Source organism: Cinclus cinclus, chromosome 21 (genome assembly GCF_963662255.1).
Source record: "Cinclus cinclus chromosome 21, bCinCin1.1, whole genome shotgun sequence".
Taxonomy (NCBI): Eukaryota; Metazoa; Chordata; class Aves; order Passeriformes; family Cinclidae; genus Cinclus; species Cinclus cinclus.
In genome coordinates, this window is record NC_085066.1 from 5,080,967 (window position 1) to 5,103,797 (window position 22,831).

Here is a 22,831-nt window from a genome sequence, read left to right on the forward strand (position 1 = left end):
ACCTGAGGCATTGGAGAAGGCTTCCAAAACTGAATGATAGAACTAGCATCACTGGTGTGTAGTTTGAATAGGAGTGTGCAATATCACATGGTGAAGGGTTTGGAATTTGGGGTTTTGGAATATAGTAATAGGTATGGGCCAAATGGAGATTCTTGGGTGAAGGTTTTTTTCTATCTCATTATCCCTCTTCTTCTTGGGTTTAGGTAGAACTTTTTAATTGGCTAAAAAGTGCCACACTGCAGGTCACAAGTGTTTGGTCATTGGGTCAAAAGTAAAAATAATGTAAGTGTTAGTTTTTAATTTGACTGTTTGGCTTCAAAAGACCTTAAAACAAGTGAGATACATCACCATTTCTTCATTTTTATCTTGTTAGCTAAAAGTGCTGCAGCACTCACTGTACTATGGATAAGAATTAATAAACAACTGAATCCAAACATGAAATTCCATCTCTCGTGCATTCAATCCTGACTCTAACTAAAAAAAAAAAAAAAAAAAAAAAAAAAAAAAGAAAAAAAAAAGAAGATTTCTTTTTTTTCTTTTTTTTTTTTTTTAATTTAACCTGCTTGGGTAGTAGCACAGTGTATTGCCTAACTCCTCTTCTCTTCTTACTGCTCCAGATGAAGAACACACTACTGAGCACACCCCAAACCATCACGTGCCCCAGCCACCCCAGGCTGTGTTTCCAGCATGCATTTGTGCAGCAGTGCTCCCCATTGTCCATCTGATGGAGGATGGAGAAGTCCGGGAGGATGGAGTAGCTGGTATTGACCTTGATTAAACTTCAAGGGATTGTTGCTTAAGGATGGCAGAACCAGTTTCAAAATTATTTCAGTCGTAGGGTTTTTCCTTTTTATTTTGTACATAATTTGTGTTTGGTTTTGAGGGGCTTTTGCCCTTTCAGGGCTCTAAAAAAGCCCCTAATTCAAAAGAAATATTGAGAAGCTGAAAAAAATCTAGTGGGGGGATACAAGGATTGTAAGAGGTCTAACACAAGTGTTCTTTGAGCAGTAGTTGTAGGAGCTGGGATTGTTTGGTGTGATCCAAAGGAAACAAAGACTTAGAAGAACTGACTTGGAGTTTACAACTTGGGAAGTTCAGTTTTGAAATTGTGAAGGAGCATAATTTCTGTTGATTCTCCATGCACAGGGGTTATCAAGCCCAGGCTAGTCATAGGTATGGTTAACATACCTACTGTAGGTGACAGTCCTGCTCCAAGCAGGCCTTGAACCTAAGACCTCTGGAGATTATTCCCACTCATATTTTTTTTTTTTTTCTATGACAAGCAGAAAGCCACCTATACATAGCCTGAACATTTTGGTTATGGTCTATGATGTCCTTGTAAATTAATAGTACATTTCCTGGTATTTCTTTTTTAGAAAGTGTTAATATGTGGTGGACTGTTCTGCTTCCTTCAGATCTCTTAGAACATCAGCTAGTTTGACATTTAACTTCCTGTTACATTTTGTATTCAGTTTTATACATTTTGCATATATGTGTGGTTTTGTGATCAGGAGCTGAGTACTGAAAACAAAATCATGAAAAATTCTATGTTGTTGTTAAGCTTCAGAGGAATGCAATTAATTGCACTTCAGGAAGTTGACCATCAACACAATTCCATGCTGACTATCTAATATTATTCACTAATACCAGATTAAAATCAGTCAATGAATCACCATGAAATTCAATTTATGTGTATGAACAAAACAAGTTACTGAATTTATTTCTTAGTTATAGTTGCTGGATTCTGTCCATCTGGAGTTATGGATCCAAACAGTTATTTCTTCATCATTCCTAAACAGTTGTGAAATTCTTCCTGTCATATCACCAGTAGTTAGGGGAGGTTCAAATATTAAACTTGTGATTGTTAATACTGGGATCACTGCTGGTTACCAGGAATTTTACTATCAAATGGGGTCTTGGGTGTTTCAGTATAAAATATGACAGAGGAAGGAAGAAGACTGGGGATGCTTTTTTTTTTAAAGTGTACCAGTTCATGGCTTTTCCAAGGGATGGTTCTGACCCAGTTTCTTTTCTCTCTTACAGTAAGTGCAGTTGCTCAGCAGGTCCTGTGGAACTGTTTAATTGAAGACCCCTCTACAGTCCTGAGGCACTTCCTTGAGAAGCTCACCATCAGCAATCGCCAGGTACACCCTGCCTCTGCCCAGCAGGTGTAAGAGCTCCTCAGAGCAGGGGAGCACAGCTGCCAGCAGAGCCACTTCATGGGCATCACTGGAGAAGAGCATTTGCTATTAAAATGCAGCATCTCATCATTTGGCTCCAATCTTTGTCCACTGATGTGAACAGGACACAGCTGGTTTATCACCACCGAGGACCTGACTCGCTCCAAGCCAAGTTTGAGCATGTTTAGTGAACATGGCATAGGCAGTGTTGCCTTCACTCCTGCCACTCTACTCAGAGTCTCTGAAAGATGGGGTGGCCTTGTGTCTCTATGTCTTATTAGACTGCTTCCAAGAGCATGGCTAAAATTTATGGAAGAAAAACATGCTGGTTCTGACCGTGCAGAAGGCAGGGAGACTCCCTGTATCACTTTCTCAACTGCATATTTGGAGTGTGATATCAGTAGTATCACTGGCCTCAGCTTTCAAGCCACTACCTAAGAACTGACTCTAAAATAATATTAAACCTCAAAAATGTCTGGAAAGGGTGTCCTTTTGTTCCTTGAGCAAGCAGGTGTTGGTGGACTTTACTATTCCTGAGACTACTCAGCCATCACCCACAAAGCTTTTATTTAAGGTCAGAAGGTCACCTCTGTTTCTCAGAATTGTTTGGGTTGGAAGCAACCTTAAATAACACATACTTCCAACCCCCCACCACTGGCAGGTTTACATTTTACTACACCAGGCTGCTCAAACCCCCTTCGAATCTACCCTTAAACACTGCCAGTGATGGGGCATCCACAACATCTCTGCTCAGAGAGGTTGTTTGGTCAGTCCCTTTGAGAAGAAAGCTGTAATCCTGTCCAGCCTCAGAGGCCTCTGAGCCATTGCAATCTGTTGTTTCACCATCTCTTCATAGGCCTACCAGGACCACAGGTGCAGAACACAGGGAACAGGTGTATTTCCCTGGAAGCTATCACCAGGTGTGTCACTGGCATGGATTCTCCTGTGCATATCTGTGCCTACAACACTGGCTCAAATCTGCTGTGGCGTTAGAGGATAAGGGCTATAAAAGACATTTTTGATACCATCTGTCTCTCTTTGTCTGACAAGGAGGTTCTGTCCCTTCTATAATCCCTTTACACCATGAGAAATATCTTAGTCTACATTTAAGGCAGGCAGCCTCCAAAAGAAGGGGAGTTAGATTCTGCCCATGCCTCCCACTCTGCAGCCTGGTGAGACTCAACCTCCTGTTGAGGTGAGATGAACTAGATTCCACAGATCATCTGGGTAGTCAGCAGGGATAATCACAGGGACAGGAGTGCACAGTCAGTAGTGTCACAGTCAGTACAAACTGCAAAAGGAGACACTGGCCTCTCTGAGATAAACTGCAAAGACACTGGGTGTTGTACCCTGGGCCTTATTTTGCAATATGTGGGAGCAGTAACAGTTTTATAGTTTTACTTTATGCACTGGGAGACAAAGCTGAAAAAGGGACTATGGAAAAATGTGAATAAACAAAGCAAGAAAGGACAAAAAAGGGAGAAATCCGTTCTTTTTGGTGGGAAGAAAACTTTTGCTTTTCTTTCAGGATGAGCTGATGTATATGCTAAGGAAGCTTTTGTTGAACATTGGAGACTTTCCTGCTCAGACATCTCATATCCTCTTTAACTACTTGGTGAGTAGCTTGTGGGCCCACTGTGTGGCCCAGAATCTCTCCTCTGCCTTCATGTGTGCAATAAATGCATTTAATTTTTCTTAGACAGCTCATACTTGCTCCTGGTTGTGGGTGCAAGTCACCAGCCTTTTTTCTGGCCCTCTTGAGAGAGGAAAAGGAACCTTTCTCTTTTCCATGACAGGTTGCTTAGGGGTTTAATTAAAAGGAACCTTTCTCTTTTAATTAAACCCCTAAGCAACCTGTCATGGATTTCTGAACTGAGCCTCGGCCAATGACTTGAACAAAATTAGAAGGGTCCTAGCACTAGAAACCTTTAGTTATTTTAATTAATTTGGGTTCAGAAAATGCTTTGATAATAGACAGTCCTCTTGGAGCACATCTAGCAGCTTCTTTCAAGATCATGGACAAATGTCATAGTTAGGAGGTGAAGCAGACAAGGTGTTTGCTTCTCCAGGGAGTCTCCTGGAGTTTGTGAGTTGTCTGCATGGCAGCACTTCAGAGCAGAAAGAAGAGGAAGTATTTTTCTTTTTCCTCACCTGCAGGTGTGCTTAAAGCTATACAGCACGAGCATAATTTTGCCCCCGGTCTTCATGATCTTTATAAAAAAGAAAGAATATTACAGGCAGATTTTTCTTTAATATATACAAAATTTCAGGATGAAAGTTTAATGAGTGAATGAAGAAAGGGAGCACACTACTGTTATTCTGTGTTTATACAATGCTCTGCACAGTTAAAAGAGGGTGTACAAGCTGATATTCCTCTTACTTATTGCCTGCAGGTAGGACTGATCATGTATTTTGTACGGACTCCGTGTGAATGGGGCATGGATGCCATTTCTGCCACTCTCACCTTCCTTTGGGAAGTGGTGGGTTATGTTGAAGGACTCTTCTTCAAGGATCTCAAACAGACCATGAAGAAAGAACAGTGTGAAGTGAAGCTGCTGGTGACTGCCTCAATGCCAGGTATAAGAAATAAGTCTTTAGATCTCCTTCACTTCAAAGTTTATGGCCCACTTAACCAAAAAGGAGATGCATCAGAACTGGATCAGAAAAAGACCTGTTACAAATGGCTGTATATTTTAAGGCAGATATCCTTCAGTTGAGTATGCAGTCAGTAAATTCTACTGCTGATTCCTTGAGATTCCAAAAAACACTTTAAGAGCTCTAAAAGAAGCAGACAGAAAGTGAATTAGAACAGTATTTCAACCCAGATCTTTGTGCCAGCTGGGCTGTGAAAGGCTGGCAGGAGCATCACTGTGAATTTCTACCATTCAGACTCTGGGCATCATGAGTCAGAAAAGAGATAACAGGTTTGAGCTTTTGCATGTATTTCTTCCTCAGAGCTGACAGTTGCTGCTGAAGTCAGCTCATCCTTTCAGAACAGATCAATTTCTCATTAAGCTGTGGAGCTGTAAGAATATGTTACCACTACTTAATGGTTAATACTGGACTCACTTAGTCCATCTGCCCATCCAGGAATGAATTTCAAGCACCCCTCTTCCTCTATGGGAAGTCTCTTGAAATTGAATTAATTAAAGAGGCCAGGGAGAATGCAACAACTTTTCTTCCTCTAGGCACAAAAACCCTTGTTGTGCACGGACAGAATGAGTGTGACATCCCAACGCAGTTACCAGTCCACGAGGACACACAGTTTGAGGCTCTTCTGAAGGTAGGGATGAGTTTTTGAGCTGGACAAGCTGCTTGCATTTACCTGCCAGACCTGTATGCCAGCAATCCCTGTTCCAGTGTCAGGAACAGGGTCACTGTCACCCTGACAGTGTCAGAAATTCTGCTCACAGGCATGTCTGTCTCCCTGTGAAGGGAGCTTGGCTGCAATAAAGAGCATCCCACGTTTTAGGATAATAGAAATGCTCTGAACTCACAGAAAGCCCAAACCTCACAAATGCTCAAGCGTTTGGAGAATCTGCAGCTTGTTGGGTATTTGCTGTATACTTTTGATAAATACACAAATAATTTAAATGTTTGGTTTTATCAACACTAGAGAGATTGCTCAAGATCAGAGTGAAAATGATGGTTCAGTAGCCACAACAGTATTTTGGTATCCAGGAGCCATGGGGTCCAAAAATTTCTGCCAAAAAATTTCCTGGATGGTTTTAATTGAGCCACATAGGAAACAGATTTGTAAAAGCCTTCAGTTTGTCTATGTTAAATTTTACTGGGAATCACATCTCAGTGTTTTGAAGGGTCAGAACTTCCGTGACTCTGCATGTGACCTATCACTAAATCTTGATGAATACCCAGGCCCATGTGGCTCATACAGTCAGACAAGTATGTGTGATATGAAGACATCAAGATAAGTAACACCAGCCTTCAGGATTGTGATGTCAGCATGCCTTGATTCTCACAAACATACTCAGGTTTAAAAATCATACTCATAATACAATCAATCATATTCATGATTTAAAACATCAATAAATAATTAAAGCCAGAAGAGTGTGCCAATCTGAAGCATGCATATTTGTGCCTTTATAGATTATTACAAGGAAATTCTTCATTTGGATGTTGTGATATTTGTACAAAACAACAAAAAAGTCACAGGATATTTTGATTTCTTTCTTTTCAGGAGTGCTTGGAGTTTTTTAACATACCTGAAACTCAGTCTTCTCATTATTTTTTAATGGATAAGCGTTGGAATCTCATTCATTATAACAAGGTAAGGTAAAGATCAAGTCCATGTGACTTTGTTTTTGCGACTTTTCATCTTGCTTCTTTGTAAACACCAGGGTTATCTAAAGGAGAACAAACATTCTACAAGTAGTGTTCTGTCCTGTGAGCATCAAATCCTTAGTTGTGTGTGGTGAAAGATTGGAATTTGAGAGAAGAGGAAAGAGGCAGAAGGCAAGAATATCAAGTTTTCTTAGAAAAGATCAAATTTATCTTCTGTTTGTGCTCTTTCATGATGCCTGATGCTGTCTGAAAGCCCCTTGCCCTTCAGAAAGGACTAAAGGGCCCTATTTCCCATTCTGTTGAGTGATTACATTTGTTTAAAATACACATTTTTTCCCTTTCCTGGCAGACCTACGTCCGTGATATTTATCCTTTCCGGAGGTCAGTTTCTCCCCAGCTCAACCTGGTGCAGATGCATCCAGAAAAGGGTCAAGAGCTCATTCAGAAACAGGTATCTTACTGTCACCAAATATCTCTTCCCAGAAACAAACCCTGAAAAGAAATATTTTGTTTTTTTTTCCTCTTTCCCTCATGCTGCATGCAGATCAAGAGCTTTGCTGGAGAAGTAGCAATCACCATAACATCTGCCTTGGGGCCATATATACTGTACATTATTGCAGGGAGATTAGAGTGGGATGTGCATTCCCCTCTGCCTTACTCTGTCCAGCCAATTTCCTTTAGGTGGATCATTTTGAAGAAAATTTAAAAAAAGGTTGTGTGGGAATTATGCATTTGGTGTTAAAAGTTGGATTTTTGCAGCCAAAAACCAACTATCGTAGTTGTGTTCTTACTGAGAGTAGGAAAATATCATCAGGAGTGGTTATAAAAGGCAGCTATAAAGCTGCTTAAGAGCTACTAGCAGCTAAAATAATGGAAAATAAACTCAATGCCATCTCCTATGTGTATGGCTATGAGCTGTCCCAAAACTGCTTCCTAAGACAGTTACTTCTGGAAGTAAATATCACTCTGCCATCATGGCTACTTCTAGCATAAAAATAGAAATATAATATCCAGCCTGGGTAGTCCTACCAGTCACACATTCAAAGGAGGATGGTAGAAGGGAATTTGGTTTCCAAATTGGTGTAAAACAGAAGTGTTAATCTGCAGTCAAGAAAGGCTTTGTTCCTTTTCAGTAACACAGAATCTGGGCTGCTTTGTTTTATTGACTTTTCTTTTGCAATTATACATCTACTTTCTATGGCCAGATGTCAGCCAGCCTTTTCTCAGGAGGTAGATAGCAATTCTAACTTCTTATTGACTATAGTGTAAGACCTTGAAGAGAGGAAATACAAACATATGGCTTTCAGGTTGGAGTTGGCTTCTCTGACTACCTTGGGGCTTACATTAATCTACAGAAAAACCCATGGCAAAGCTGAAAATAGAAAATGTTAGAACCATTTTTGCAGACACAATCCATGTTTTGCAGACCTGGGCTGGAGAACAGTTTTCACACAAATTCTAGTGAGAGGGTGCAGCACTAGCCCTTTGAATTTAATCATGATCCTCTGAGCCATGAGTGCAGCATCCCTCTGATCAGAGAAATCCGTACAAATGAACCTCGTGAGGTGCATACACATTTTAGAGAGCTTTTGGATTAGGCTGAGCCTAACAGATCTTTGTCCCTTTTTCTCTGCCAGGTGTTCACCCGTAAGCTGGAGGAGGTGGGGCGGGTGCTGTTCCTGATCTCCCTGACACAGAAGATCCCTCCAGCCCACAAGCAGTCCCACGTGTCCATGCTCCAGGAGGATCTCCTCCGCCTTCCTTCCTTCCCCCGAAGTGCCATTGATGCCGAGTTCTCGCTCTTCAGTGATCCCCAAGGTATGATCCTCCTCTGGCAGCTTCCCTGGAGGGCTGGACAAGGCACAGAAGGTTTCAGTGAATGCTTCGCCTGCCTTAGAAACACACAGACACAGGCTTGCAGCTTTTCTGGAAGCTGAGGAATCTCCTCCTAGGGAAACTGATGGAGAGCTGTTGGTTTGTAAGCACAGCAGCAGAAAGAGCTTCACTGTTAGAATTCTCCAGACAAGGCTACTTGCTTTGGACTTCAGATGAGAATAAGTTTTAACTGAGTATTAAAATTATGTGTGATGCTACCTAAAAAGGATTGTTCAAAGTCCTTTGCTATCTGCCTTTTTTTTTTTTTTTCTCAAGTCGTGTCAAGGGAAAATTAGACTGGATATTAGGAAAAAGTTTTTCATGGAAAAAGTGATAAAGTACTGGAATGGTCTGCCCAGGGAGGAGGTGGAGTCACCATTCCTGGATGTGTTTAAAAGAAGACTGGATGTGGCAATCAGTGAGTGCCATGGTCTAGTGGAGGTGTTAGGGCATGGGTTGGACTCAATAATCTTGAAGGTCTCTTCCAACCTGGTGATTCTGTGAATTCTGTGATTCTGTGATTTGAGGAAGCAGTCGACATCCAGTGAAGACTGGGCAAATTCTGCAGCAGGCAATAAAGAAACAGTCCCCATAGAAACTTTACTCTGAAAGTAAAGAAGCGTTTCCAGCTTGATGTTAAATAGGTTAAATAGGCCATTGTTGCACAGTGGTAAGCACTGGCAAATTCTGTACCAGCCCTAAAGGCACTTGGTTTCAGAAGCATTATTGTAACTCTGCATCAGTTTCCTGTAATGTGTGGGACACCTGGAACATGAAAACTGAGCAGAGACCTGCACAGCCTCTGTGTGAGGCAGATAATGCATGCACAAACTCAGATCTTCCACAAGGGAATAGTGTTCAACCAGCAGACTAATGAACTGAGATATTTATCATTCTTCATCTTCATACTGATGCTTTCAGTCAAGGTTTGCTCAAGCCCTGCGAGCACTTAAAGAAACACTGGGTGGGTGAAATAGTTTTAAAAATTATTTTAAGATGGTCACTGTTGTGGGATGGTTCTTTGCAGTGAGGTGAGGCTGGCTGTAGTGGACAGAGCTGAGTGCTGTTGCTGTTGATTGCTTTTCTCCCCTGCAGCTGGGAAAGAGCTCTTCGGTCTAGATACCCTCCAGAAAAGCTTGTGGATCAAGCTGCTGGAAGAGATGTTCCTTGGCATGCCCAGCGAGTTCCCATGGGGGGATGAGATCATGCTGTTCTTGAACGTGTTCAACGGCGCCCTGATCCTGCACCCTGAGGACAGTGCCCTGCTCAGGCAGTACGCCGCCACCGTCATCAACACGGCCGTGCACTTCAACCACCTCTTCTCCCTCAGCGGGTACCAGTGGGTGCTGCCCAGCATGCTGCAGGTGAGCTGTGCCACGAGCACCCCAGCACCACGTCCTGCTGGCACACAGGCCACACCTCAGCAAGAAATTCTTCCTCTGAGGGTGGTGTTGGCCTGGCACAGGGTGCCCAGCGAAGCTGCGGCTGCCCATTCCCTGGAAGTGTTCAAGGTCAGGTTGAACAGGGCTTGGAGCAAACTGGTCTGGTGGAAGGTGCCCCTGGATGGGCTTTGAAGTCCCTTACAACCCAAGCCATCCTGTGATTCCGTGTTGGGATTGACACTTGACAGGGAAACATTGATCTGCTGAATCCTCGTGAGAGCTTTTAGGTACCCCAAGAAGGCAACAGTGGGATGGCCCAAATTAGCTTTCTATTTCCTCCTTGAGTAAATTACTAAAATTTTTTATTCTCCTTTGTGCTGAGGAAATAAATATCTGTTTTTCTTTCTCTGTACTTCCACGCAGAAATGTGAAATTTCTGGATATTTTTTTCGACTTTGGGTATCTCTCCATGGTTTTTACTTCAGGGATGGCTGAAGCTTGGAAAATAGTTGAAATATCTGGATTTACTACTTGCGGATTGAAACTAAATTATATTCATTTTTTAAGTATGCAAATAACTCAAAATGTTTACAAAAAGGTGCATGTTGTCTTTTCTTGCGAGTGATGACAATTGTTGGATGTGTCAGAGGTGGGGCTTCTCTTCACTTTGAGATTAACAAGTGGGCCTCTTTTCCTATTGATCCTTGAAAAGAAATCAGATACTGAAAATAAAATTTAAAAAAATAGTTATTTTACAGAGAGAAAGGATTATTTCTGTAGGGCTCAAAGGCAGTATGTAAATAGAGATTTAGTATTATAATGCAAATACAGAAGAGTCCCTATACATGTTCATTTTCGCATAGTTAACAGAGAACAATAATTAGAACCAGTGATTACTTTAGCTATCTAAATAAGCTCTGTAGTAACCAAAAAAATCTGATATCCTGCCTCACATGATTAGATAAGTATGAATTTGATGCAGGTCAGTAGTGCATGGGTTTATTAATGAGACATTATGAAATAAAATAGCCTAATAACATAATCTGAAGTCCTCAACAGCAACCCTTCAGTCCTGTAAAGGATTCTCCCTCCATTTTCACTTCATATTGAGAGAAATTAGTTTGTAATTCTTTCCTATCCTCACCCTCAATTATTGCCAACCACTGAATTAAAATATCACTGCTGGGAGGTAAAAAAGAAATTCCAAAAGAAAATACAGGTGTTTCTGAGCTCGTTTGGTTTTGCAGACTTTCATTTCTCTGTGCCAGGCACCCAAAATCAGTTGGTTTGTTTGTGGTCAATTCTTTTACCACTTTCTGGGCTTGATCCAGCCTCTAATTGAAGCTCAGTTCCTGATGAATACAAGCATTTCCCCACACGGCTCTTTTTATTGCAGTTTTTCCCACTTTCATTTATGCATATACAGTGAATTATTTCTCTTTTCTGAGGTAAATGAGATATTACTGGTAAGCCATGCTATTTTCCTCAGCCTACCAGGGTGCTGAGAAGTCTCTGCAGAGGTCTCACACAGGGAAGTAGTTCCTAGGAATTCATACTGTTCACATAACTGAGAAACAAACCACACAAATTGGCAAGATATTCTCTGCATGGTTCAATGGCCAGCCCCAAAGGAAATGCCACTCTAAAAAACTGAAAAATAGTGGGTGTTACTGTCACAGTGTTGAAGGACAGAGTAGGAGTACAAATTATCCTTACAAACTAGAGATGTGGTCTTAAAAAAAAAGAGAAAAAACCCAAACCAACACACCATCACACCAAAACACACAGAATATGGGAAAGTAGCTGATTTGGTAGCACCTCTGCAGGGCAGAATGTTGGAGATACAGATTTGAAACCAAACATGAATTAACAGCATCCTTCTGCTGAAGGATAGAAGAGAAAAGTATCTCAAATGCCAGTCTGGGCTGATTATGCAGAATTGTATCTTGTTAAAAACATGGAATAATTTTGTTTTCATCATCAGCAGTCCTCACTGGAAGTACTGGCTCTATCCAGCTCAGAGAAAGCATCAGTGAACTCAAGAGAATGCAGGAAAACAGGGATGTTCGTGTAGAAAACATATCTTGTGAGAAAAGATGGGAAGGTTTGATTAAGTGCAAAATAAGATTCATAAAGAAAGCACTATCTGGTTTCTAACAAGTAAAGTGCTTCTAGGAAGGGGAGGGAAGGAATAGACCTCAATATGTAGGAGAAAAAAATATTGGACTAATACTGTGAAGAATGTCCAAGCACGAAAAGCAGACTTTTTCCTAAGGATACTTTGTCCATGAACGCATTGCCAGGGAAGGTGGTCCAGTCTCCATCTTTAAAAGCCTGCTAGCCAAACCTATCAGGAATAACAGTGCCGTAGCTGATTCAATCTGGGCTCAAGAGGTGAGGAGCTGTTCCACGGGAGCAGTGCCCCCATGCCCTTTTCCGTGTGCCCAGGTGTACTCTGACTACGAAAGCAACCCGCAGCTGCGCCAGGCCATGGAGTTCGCCTGCCGCCAGTTCTACGTCCTGCACCGCAAGCCCTTCATCCTGCAGCTCTTCGCCAGCGTGGCCCCTCTCCTGGAGTTCCCTGTGAGTAAGAGCCATCCCCTTGTCTCAGGGGTGGGGGGAAAGGCTGTGTGCGCTGCTGTTGGAACCCTGAGGCGTGGGAGTTTTGAACTTTCTGTGCTTTCTGGACACTGACCCCCCAAAAGAGCGTCGTTTTTGGCTTGTGGCCTTGGAGAAGGTTTCCAGATTTGAGTGATGGAGTTAGAATCATTGACTCTGTGATTTTAGTTGTGTGTAGTTTAGCGTGTGGCTGAATAGAAGTGTGTGGTGTCACACGGTGAAAAGTTTGGAATTTGGGGTTTTTAGAATTTAGTTATAAGTATGAGACAAGATGAAGGTTCTTAGGTGTTGCCTCTTCCTCCTTTTTGTTCCTCCTTCTTCCTAGTTTTAAGTACTAGTTTTTAGTTAAATAGTTAGTGCTGCACTGCAAGCTACAAGTGTTTAGTTATTAAGTCAAAAGTATAAATAATATAGGTGTTAACTTTTAGACTGTTTAGCTTTAAAAAACCTTGTAACTAACTAAATTCACCTCCATTTCGCTCACTTTTAGCTATTAGCTAGAAGTACTACAAAACTTTCTGTACTATTAATAGAAATTAATAAATGGCTAAACCTGAACACAAAAAATCCCGCCCCTTCATACATTAATCCTAAGTAAAAGCAAAAAAAAAAAAAAAAAAAAAAAAAAGAAACAAACAAAAAAAACAAGCCACTAATAAAGCAGTGCAAGCGCAAACATGCAGCCCCCCCTCATCAGAGGTCACAAGGAGCACTCATCCGTGCTGCACAGGACCAAGTCCTGACTTATTTCTGCACACTTCTGTGCAGCAGGTGGAGCAGGGTGCTAAGATAGCAGGCTGCTGGTGTCCAGGCCAGGAAATGTGGGCTCACTTGAAATTTCTGTGTATAAATATATTATAAAAGGACGCTAATGACTTACAGCTCTTTAAATGCAAATCCATTCTTAGAATCCAGCATAGGAATTAAGATCTTAATACCAAGTTCTAGTGAAGTTTAAGACTAGATTAGTCCTGTTTTGAAATATTAATTTAAAATGTTCTAACATTTTAGGCATGTTAATGGAATCTTAATTTGAAGCGGGGCACTGTCAGCACACCTATCTTTGTTCTCCACAGGGCAGCAAAGATCTGTGTGCAGTTTTCAGATCATGCTCCCACTGTAGCATCACTCTGTTGAGTCAGGCAATGCTTATTGTTTGAAAGCAATGAGCTCTTGAATTCCATGTGGACCCTTTGTCGACAATAAAGGTGGCCCACACCTCCAGATAAACACTCCTGGGATGACATGAACATCTCTCCTTGGAACAGGATGCTGCAAACAATGGAAGCAGCAAAGGAGTGTCAGCTCAGTGCCTGTTTGACCTGCTGCAGTCTTTGGAGGGAGACACTCCAGACATTTTGGACATCTTAGAGCTGGTGAAAGCAGAAAAGCCTCTCAAGTCATTAGGTAACTGTAAAGCACAGTTTATTCAGTAATTCTGGTTTATTGTTTCTTGATTTAACAGACATTTGATGCAGCATGATTTCTTCAGAGCCCTTCTTGAACTCCTTGAGGGGGTGTTGATTTATCCAAAAGAAGAATATATATAGCTGCATGGTATATTCAGGACATTCTGTCTCTTGATAGTTATCTATGCAATGCTGAATTTAAGAATTTGGCTGCTTTGTAATTTTTGCTGGTTTTTATTAGGATCTTCAACTTGATTTCCAAATTTGCACTTCTCTTAAATGCTAGTTGTCTTGATGCACTGTGAAGCCTGTCTGGCTTAGAGTTAAAGCTTTGCAATAAAGTTGGGTTTTATGATTCTGCAGAATCATATAGAAAGTTTTCAATATAATGTGATACAGAAACAGAAGGTATTTCTTCCTCTTTGTGGATTGTACCAAACATTTGTATAAAATCTTCGAGGTTTCTGTGAAGAACTATTAAAACATCTCTGAAAATTGTCAAGTGTGAGTTGGTGATGACACTGTAGATAAATATGTTGTGTATCTGGTATCTTCCGTATGAAGAACAGAATTATAAATTACAGGTTTTAGGACCTTAGTTTTGACTTGGGCTCGTGCACAACAAAGTCACTTCTGAAAACAGGACTATTGTTCTATTAAAACTATTATTCTTTTACAAATATTATTCTTTCTAGCTTTTCAGTGCCTGGAACGAATTATGCCCAAAGTGATATTTGTAGTACGTGTCTTAAATGCTCTTGAAACCTTTTTCTGAAATCACTAGCAAAACAGTCACTTTTGTGGTGGCACCCATGCGGCTATGAGTATAAAATGGGCTTGAATTTTGAGAAGTAAAATTATTTTCTGCCATCAGTGGTGCATCAGCATCAATTGTTGCATGGTTGGATCGTCTTAGAAAAAGCATGGGGAGCATAAAAATTATCATTAATTTTACATGTGACCTTGCCATTTATGAGCTTAAGGCTTAGCTTTTGATGGGTGATGTTTGAAACAGGACTCTGTAGGGCTTTTGCTCAGCAGTGCGTGACCCGCTGAGAGCTGTTTCATCCACTGAGTTCTTGAGCAGTAGGGTTCAAGTAGGAGTGCAGCATGTGTTTCTTTTACAGAAAGATTTTTATCTGTCCAAGAGCTTATTGGGCATTGTTAACATGAAAATTAAGCAACAGGAGAGGGGGAAAAGATGTGTATTAGCTCCTTTCATACTTAGTATGATTGTGTGATAGATAATCTTCTCATATTGCTTTATTCCCTCAGATTTCTGCTATGGGAATGAAGACTTGACGTTTTCCATCAGTGAAGCAATCAAGCTGTGTGTGACAGTGGTGGCTTATGCTCCCGAGTCATTCAGAAGGTTGTTGTCTGCTGTCTTGATTTGTGCAGGCTCAGATAAACCATAAAAGCTGTGTATGGTATGTGAAAGCAAGGCTGGCAAATGGAGGCAGAGGATACAGAAATGCATCCCAACTATGTGGCTTCTCTGAGGCCAAGCCTCTGCCTGGTACCCCTTCCTAGGGCACCAGCTCCAAATCCTGCCAGCTGCTGGTGCAGCACTAGAGCTAGATGGCAGCCAGAGCAGCAAAGTGTAAGCCACATTTCCCAGTGGGGATCACACCCTATTCTGTTGGTTTCCGTCATCAGAGGAGCAAGGGAGGGGGAGAAACAGGCAGCTGGAGAGAACAGGAATTTAACAGAGAGAGTGGAGATGAGCTTATTTAAGTACAAATGTTAGTTTGAAAGATAATATAAGAGTCTTTGGAAGAGAAAATGCTTGTTAGCTGTCTTGGTTTGAAAGGCAGGTATCTGCTAAGAAAGGCAGGAGCTTCTCTTTGAAATGAAGAATGTAAACCCTCTCCCTCCAAATTATTATAATTTTGAAATTAAGGGGCTCTCAGGCAAAGATATGGAAGATAGGAATAACAGCTGCTTACTAGGAAAATTAAAACAGAAGTATAGTATTGCAAAGAGCAAACCCAGAACACTGACAGAGTCAGAATACAACCTGACACTCCATCAGTCAGGGTGTTGGTAGCAGTCCCATTAAATGGTGGCTGCATCCTCCTGCAATGACAGATGTGGTTCTGTTGGAGCAGTGCTCCTGTAGAAGGGTGCAGTTTTCCTGCGAAGTTTCAGTGATGATGTGGAAAGGTTTGGTTTTCCTCTGGAATCCAGTGGAAAAAGGCTGCTGTGGTGTTCCAATTCTCAGTTTTTATCTGGGTAGGAAATGCTTGGCTCCTCCCCCTGGGTGGAGCATCTCCCAATGGGATGATGGAATTTTCTCAGTCACGCAGTGGGACTCAATGGCCCATTAACAGGAGATATCTCCTGGAGGAAGGATGGGTGGTGGAAAAGATAAAGAACACTGCCCCACATGGTTTAACAAATGGTGATAGAATACATACTTTTGGTTACATCCTGTATTGCAACCCAAGACATTAGCAAATGGATGACGTATTTGGAAGTTACCTGGAAGTTCAGTTTAATGCATCATCTAGTTTTCCCCTGATGTTCTTAATCCAACTGTTTCTTTGGCTCAAGACTTCTAGTGAGAAGCAATGAATTCATACTCCTAGTTACAGATCCAGAATCTTCAGACAGAAACCTAAGCCTCTACCTAACGTGAGCTCAGGAATGACAAAATAAAACAAACTAAGCATTGTTATTTTTCCAGCCTCCAGATGCTGATGGTCTTGGAAGCCCTGGTTCCCTGCTACTTGCAAAAACTGAAGCGACAAACCTCTCAAGTGGACACTGGGACAGCAGCTCGGGAGGAGATTGCTTCTATGGGTGCCCTTGCCACCTCCTTGCAGGCACTTTTGTACAGTGTAGAAGTTCTCACCAGGTAACACACGTGGCCAAGGGGCTGAGCCTGCACTTTTGTGTTGTCTGTGCGGGGAGAGGGAATGCACAGAAGGCCACAGCATGCAGCTTGGCTTGAGTAATGGTTAAGTTTCAGACTTAGTAAAATTACTGCAAGTTTTCAGAGCAAAAGCAGAATTTCTGTGTGGTTGTTAGATTCAAAGTGTGGTGTGCTGTTCACCTTCTCTTTGCCAGGCCTATGACAGCCCCACAGATGAGTCGATGTGACCAAGGCCATAAAGGGACCACAACAGCAAACCACACCATGTCAGCAGGTGTGAACACCAGGTAAGGCTTTTCTTTCTTTTTGTATTTTCTGAAACAATTTTGGGTTTGTTTTGTTTTGCATTGGTTTGGTTTTTTTCAGTAAGGTAATATCTCACTGCTCAGAGTGCTTGGCCTCAGACAGCTGAGGGAGTGCTCTGGGTGGGAGCAAAACATTGTGGGATAAAAGATGTGACTGTGGGAGAAAACAGTCACATCAAAAGAGCACATTCTGCATTTCTGCATTTCTGATGATAACCAGAACACCCAAGACTAGGATTTCTAGTTTCAAACAATATATCTAAATAGAAGACCTTTAATACAGAGGCTATCAAGGACACACATCCTAAAGTATTCATTCCCCTTTTTGCCCTCTAGAAGTAAATTGCTGAAGCTCACTCATTCTCTGCTTTTTTACTTCAGAGTGACCAGTGGGCAGAGCCTGCTTGGCCAGCAGAAGGGTCAGATCCCTCTGGCCTTGTTCTAAGGGGCTGACAACTTGAGAGAAGTGAAAAGAATGCCTGGAAATATTCTTGTCCTTCTTAACAAAAACCCCAAAACCCAACAAAACAAAACACCAAAGTACTTTCTCACAGAAGAAGGAACCAAAGAAGGACATGGCAACAGTGAGCTGTAATTCTGCTCCTTGGCCATTCCAGTTAGGCTGCTGCAAATCAGACAAGGCTGCTGAAAATTTACTTGGTTATAGAAGAAGGGCTTAATCCACCCACAAACATTTGGGATTGTGACTTTTCTTCTTTGCAGCAGGCAGCCATGCCTTCTCCTGGCAAGAGTATGCTTTACTGTGCTAAAAATCTGGATGTTTGTGCTGACCTGGAAGGGGATTTGAAGCCTAGCAAAAGCTAGTTGTTTTTCTTATTACCTTTTTATTTTTTTTTTCTTTTTTAATTCAAGGGATTTAGAAATCAATTTCTGCATGGATCATCAAAGGGCTATTATGTCAATCTGTAAATGTGTACACATCTTGGTTGGTAACTCCTGGCATCAGTCTGTTATTCTTTAAAATCTATTCAGTCATGGTTAAAAGATGTCTTTGACTTTCAATCCCTGATCTGAGAAGCAAATAAACTCCAGACATGACAAACCACCAGATAAACCAGACATGCTGAAGTCTGAAGTGGACATATGCCATTTATTTCATTTGTAAGATTGCTTAGTCTAAGGAAAATAAGGTGTAATGGAAAATAATACTTTATTATCTGTCTGCTGATTTTGGAGAGCAGTTAATACATATCTGCTGACAGACAATGTAGGCATTCCCAGTGCAGTATGTCTCAGGCATCCTGACTTACATTTCCAGATTTTTCTAATTATCACACATTCAGCCTCTGATCCAAAATATTTTTCACTGCTCCAGTTTTCCTGCACTTGTTTGTTTTGTTGTGTTATCATTGCAACAGAGATCTGCTAGCATCAGCAGGAGCCTCTTGATGTTAGAATGATTACTGTTCAAGCCTTGGACGTGTTAGCCAAGTGGTGCAGCATCTATTAATGCTTTCTCAAAAAGAACTAATAAGAGAAAATGACAATGAAACTAAAAATCCATTCTGAGGTATTCTTTTCACTTGGTGAGCTCTGGTTTCGTGAAACGGACTGAGCACTGGGGTGAAAAATCAGCAAGGGAAAGCACTTGAAAGAGAGCTATGGTTTTTAAGACTGAATTTTTCCTTTCAGAAGAAGGTCAGTAACTCAAGGAATATGTTTTTTGATGGAAGTTGGGAGATTAAGGCAATTTAGTGTGGTCAGTAGCTATGTGTAGGCATTGTTCCAGTGGCATGAGGTACCATCCTGACCACAGTGTGTAAAGCTCTGGGCTGGAACAGAGTCACTTTCTTTTAGAAAGGCAAGTTTAGGCACTTCTAAGTTCCTACTTGCAACCTCACTGTTTCTGTTTTCCCAGGTACCCAGAACAAGGAGCTAAACTACACTTTATCAGGTACAGTAAAATCTTATCCCAGTCTCCCCTGATGTGTGATGAACCATTCCTACACATGGTTGCTGTGACAGGCAGCCTTTTTTCAGGGAATGTATCAAAGGATAGTTCATATAGAAAATGTTTACATTTTTAGCAAGACCTGGAAGATTATAACTTCCCTTTTTTTGTTTCTTAATTGCAGATGCAACTCCCTTTCTTTCAATTGCAGAGGAAAGCATCTGTTGCAAAACCAAGATGAAGAGGTTGTTGTAGTCTATCCCTGATGATCTGCTGCATTTAACATTCTCTACTTTGTCTTGATTTGTACCCTCCAGAGAGAACCTTCACTTAATGGAGGAGGGACAGGGTCTTCCCCGAGAGGAGCTGGATGAACGAATTGCCAGAGAGGAGTTCAGGAGACCCCGGGAGTCGTTGCTGAATATCTGCACAGAGTTTTACAAGCACTGTGGTCCAAGGCTGAAGATTTTGCAGAATCTGGCTGGTGAGCCTCGAGTGACTTCTCTGGAGCTGCTGGATGTGAAGTCCCACATGAGGTATTCCACAGACATTCTGCTTTTTCCTGTCTGTTTCACGGGGATTCCTTTCTTTCAGCTCTTTGTATTTCCTAAAGCAGATGGAATCACTTTGTGGTTGTGTAGTTGCATGTTTTTGTCTGAAACGTGCAGAGGCTGTTTTGGATGTTCCTTAGACTGTACTGATGCTGCTTGTGTGTAAAGAAGGTTTCTTAAGCTTTCCTCTGGTCCCATTCTGATCCCATTCTCCATCTGATGTATCAGGACAAGTGGCAACAAGGAGCAGAGCAGACAAGTCTGTCTCTGCAGGGCAAGGGGTGTGGAAGCTGTCCATGTGGTTGAATACAACCTTTATGCTCTCCAGCAGCACTGTGCATTCGAGCCAGCAACTCACAAGCAGGAAAGGCAGAACAACCACTTTCTGACTGCCTGGAATACAGGGAATGATGGGACAGAGGGCATTTACAGGACCAGCACCTCAGCATGTGATGCAGCGGATGCACAAGTCTTTTCTTGAAATGCTGCACTGAGTCCAGATCACAGGTTGGATGCTGGATGCTCATGGCAAACAGTTTCACGTGGTGCTGACCTGGAAGAAGTTGGGGATAGAGCCACCCAGCACTTTGGACTTGATTCTCTGAGTTTGCTCTCCATGGTAAACACAACATAACATAAATTGCTACTGAGAAGCAATAACTGGGATAAGAGGGAATAATCTGATTATTTTGTCAGTTTTTCATTTACACTAGCAGGTAGGTGGCAAATATTGCACTCTTTTCAAGAGAGAAGGTCTCTCATGGTCAGAGGTCACAGCAGTAAAGCTGACGTTGATTTACAGCAGGTAATGATTTATGCTCTGATTCCTTTAAGTCTCCTGGAAAGTGCTAGAAATAGCTGCTTTGTCAGGGTTGTGGATGCTTGATCACAGTTATCTCTGAAGAAAAACAATCTATCTCAATCCTTACATAAATTCATAAGTATTAGTGACATGACTGACAGGATTTAACCATTTTAGGACAAACTCAGTTCCACACAGAGAGAAGATTTATCAGAATCTGATGAGACAGTCATGGTCTTGGGAGGCTGACAGGTGCCATTTCAGAGGCTTCAGAAAACAGGATAATATGCTATCTATTCAGACAGGATTCATCTCACCCAGTTTTAGCCCTTTAAAAGTCAAATGTTCAGTCTGCAATAGTTATAAAGATCTTTTTGTACCCAGTGAAAAGGAAGATGGGCATCCAACTGTTTATCCAAGTATTTCAGGAAGGTAAGACTTTCCCAGGTTGCTTATTTCTGCTAGGAAGGAGCTAGCAGATTAATTGAGATTGATGTTTCAAGTTGAATGAAATGGATCTCACACTTTATATGGCATAAGGAAGTTTTTATATATCATTGAATGGAACTAGTATTGTACTGCTAGCAAGAAGCTTAATTATATGATAATTTAAATTTCACAGCATTTAAGAAAACAGACCTACTTCATAGTAGGACAAAGCAGTTTTTAAAAATGAATAATAAAGAAAAACTGGAATTAAAAAAACAAATTTTATACCACTTTAGGTTAATCTGAGTAACCTGTCACCCTTGATATTCCTAGGCAGATTGTAAAGAGAATGGAAATGTGTTCCATTAGTTGGATGCATCTCAGAAAAAGCCCCCACAATATGGATAGGATTGTACTGTAGTCATCCAATACAAAGTCTGTTGATGTTTCGTGGTTCATTTCTGGTATTTGCTTACCACAAATATCCAAGTATTTCAGGATATTTTTGTCAAACTGCAAGTGTAAATTAAATGCTGCCATGATATTTCACAGTCAATACAAAAAAAAGCCATTGACAAGGCCATCTGAGAGGGTGGAAAAAGCCACAGCAACACAATCTGTAGAGGTTTTAGGAGAAACAAGTAAAAACTGCAGGGAGCAATCCTACAAAGGACATGTTGTGTAAACCTATGGACATGTTATTTTTAAAATGTAACACTTGAAAATTGCACAGTGATACTTCCTAAAGTGGTAATGTTAAAAAACAAGCACAGAACGAAACCAGATCACTTCCTAACTGACAAACTGGTGATGTCAGGGCTATATTTCACAGGCATTTGCAATGCTGTAATCTTACTGCCAGCACAGGTACTCCGGTTTTCACTACACAAATCTGTGATTCCTTATGTCCCCTTGGTACATTTACTGTCAATGTGAAAGCAACGTTTAGACCATTTGTGTGTTCTTAAATCCAAACACTGATTCCAGCAAAACAATCTTAACAGACCGCAACTGTGAGTTCTGATCTAAGGGTTTAAATAGCAGCACATTTGACTTTTGCACCGCTGTATTTTTACTAGGCTCCTGAATATCTGTGTGCTAGTCCGTTGGCGCGTGCGCAGGGATGCAAGCTGTATTTATTTCTCTCTCACTGGTGGTTCCAGGCTGGCAGAAATTGCACATTCCCTGCTGAAGCTGGCTCCTTACGACACGCAGACGATGGAGAGCCGCGGGCTCCGGCGCTACATCATGGAGATGCTGCCCATCACTGACTGGACAGCCGAGGCGGTGAGACCTGCCCTGATCCTCATCTTAAAGAGATTGGATCGTATGTTCAATAAAATTCACAAGATGCCTACTCTGAGGTGAGCAGGTACTCTGGAAAACCTCTGGGGTCCGTTTCTGATGTTGCAAGCCTTGAAGTGTGGGTATGTCATCTACCTCAAGCTGTCGTGTTGCAGTGAGCCTTTACAACACACCAGACAATTACAGGTGTTTTTAGCTCTGTAAGTGTGTTTATGTTGATGTTTTTGTGGTGTCTTCTGGTAGCAGCATTGTTATTAAGAACTCAAGAGAGAGCTCCCAGAAACATAATTTTTCTTTCCTGAAAAGGTCTTCAGATTTTTTCCATCTCATTGCCCTTTTAATTAAATTTTGCTGTGACTTTTTTAATGAAAAATTGAACTGTAGCAAGAGTATTTCTGGCATGGCAATACTGTTATGTCCTCCATAAAGACAAAAATAGTCAGGAGCTATGCAGTAGATTCTGATTGCTCCCCAGCAAAAGGCAAAGAACTGCATTGATTGCTCCAGGTCCATGCCTAGTGGAAGCCTGGTGTATCACACAGTGGCATTATGATAGATACAGACTTTGCCAGCTTCAAGAAGTATTGACTATGGAGCATTCCTGCTTGGAGGCAGTGGTACAAATCCAGTCTGGGTGGTATAAAATCACTCAGACCTGTGAATTTTCCAGTGATCAGAGTAAAAAGAGTCACTGGTCTTGGTCACCCTCATGGGCATATGTCCCCAACTGTTTGAATGGCACTTCATTGGCAGTCTCAGCTGAGAAGCCAAATCATATTAGAGAACATCAGAATTATGTCCCAGTAGGAATCAAAGATGGAACAAATAATAGGGAGGTGATCTCTTCTTTCTAGCATCACTATCCATCACTTTTCTCTTTCT

General features: G+C 41.5%; 1 protein-coding gene across 3 annotated transcripts in view; it reads left to right on the plus strand.

Annotated features, from left to right (window-relative positions):
* The window catches only part of UNC80 (unc-80 homolog, NALCN channel complex subunit), a 119,890-nt gene that overhangs the window by 72,285 nt on the left and 24,774 nt on the right, over positions 1-22,831 (plus strand). For all 3 annotated transcript variants that reach the window (XM_062506764.1, XM_062506763.1, XM_062506765.1), the window contains 17 exons: positions 618-761; positions 2,044-2,144; positions 3,709-3,795; positions 4,574-4,757; positions 5,369-5,463; positions 6,379-6,468; positions 6,832-6,933; positions 8,120-8,300; positions 9,453-9,721; positions 12,188-12,322; positions 13,627-13,765; positions 15,043-15,139; positions 16,457-16,627; positions 16,840-16,932; positions 18,830-18,865; positions 19,180-19,398; positions 21,808-22,008. In XM_062506764.1, coding sequence (XP_062362748.1) covers positions 618-761; positions 2,044-2,144; positions 3,709-3,795; positions 4,574-4,757; positions 5,369-5,463; positions 6,379-6,468; positions 6,832-6,933; positions 8,120-8,300; positions 9,453-9,721; positions 12,188-12,322; positions 13,627-13,765; positions 15,043-15,139; positions 16,457-16,627; positions 16,840-16,932; positions 18,830-18,865; positions 19,180-19,398; positions 21,808-22,008 — 2,344 coding nt within the window. The remainder of the gene's footprint in view (positions 1-617; positions 762-2,043; positions 2,145-3,708; positions 3,796-4,573; positions 4,758-5,368; positions 5,464-6,378; positions 6,469-6,831; positions 6,934-8,119; positions 8,301-9,452; positions 9,722-12,187; positions 12,323-13,626; positions 13,766-15,042; positions 15,140-16,456; positions 16,628-16,839; positions 16,933-18,829; positions 18,866-19,179; positions 19,399-21,807; positions 22,009-22,831) is intronic.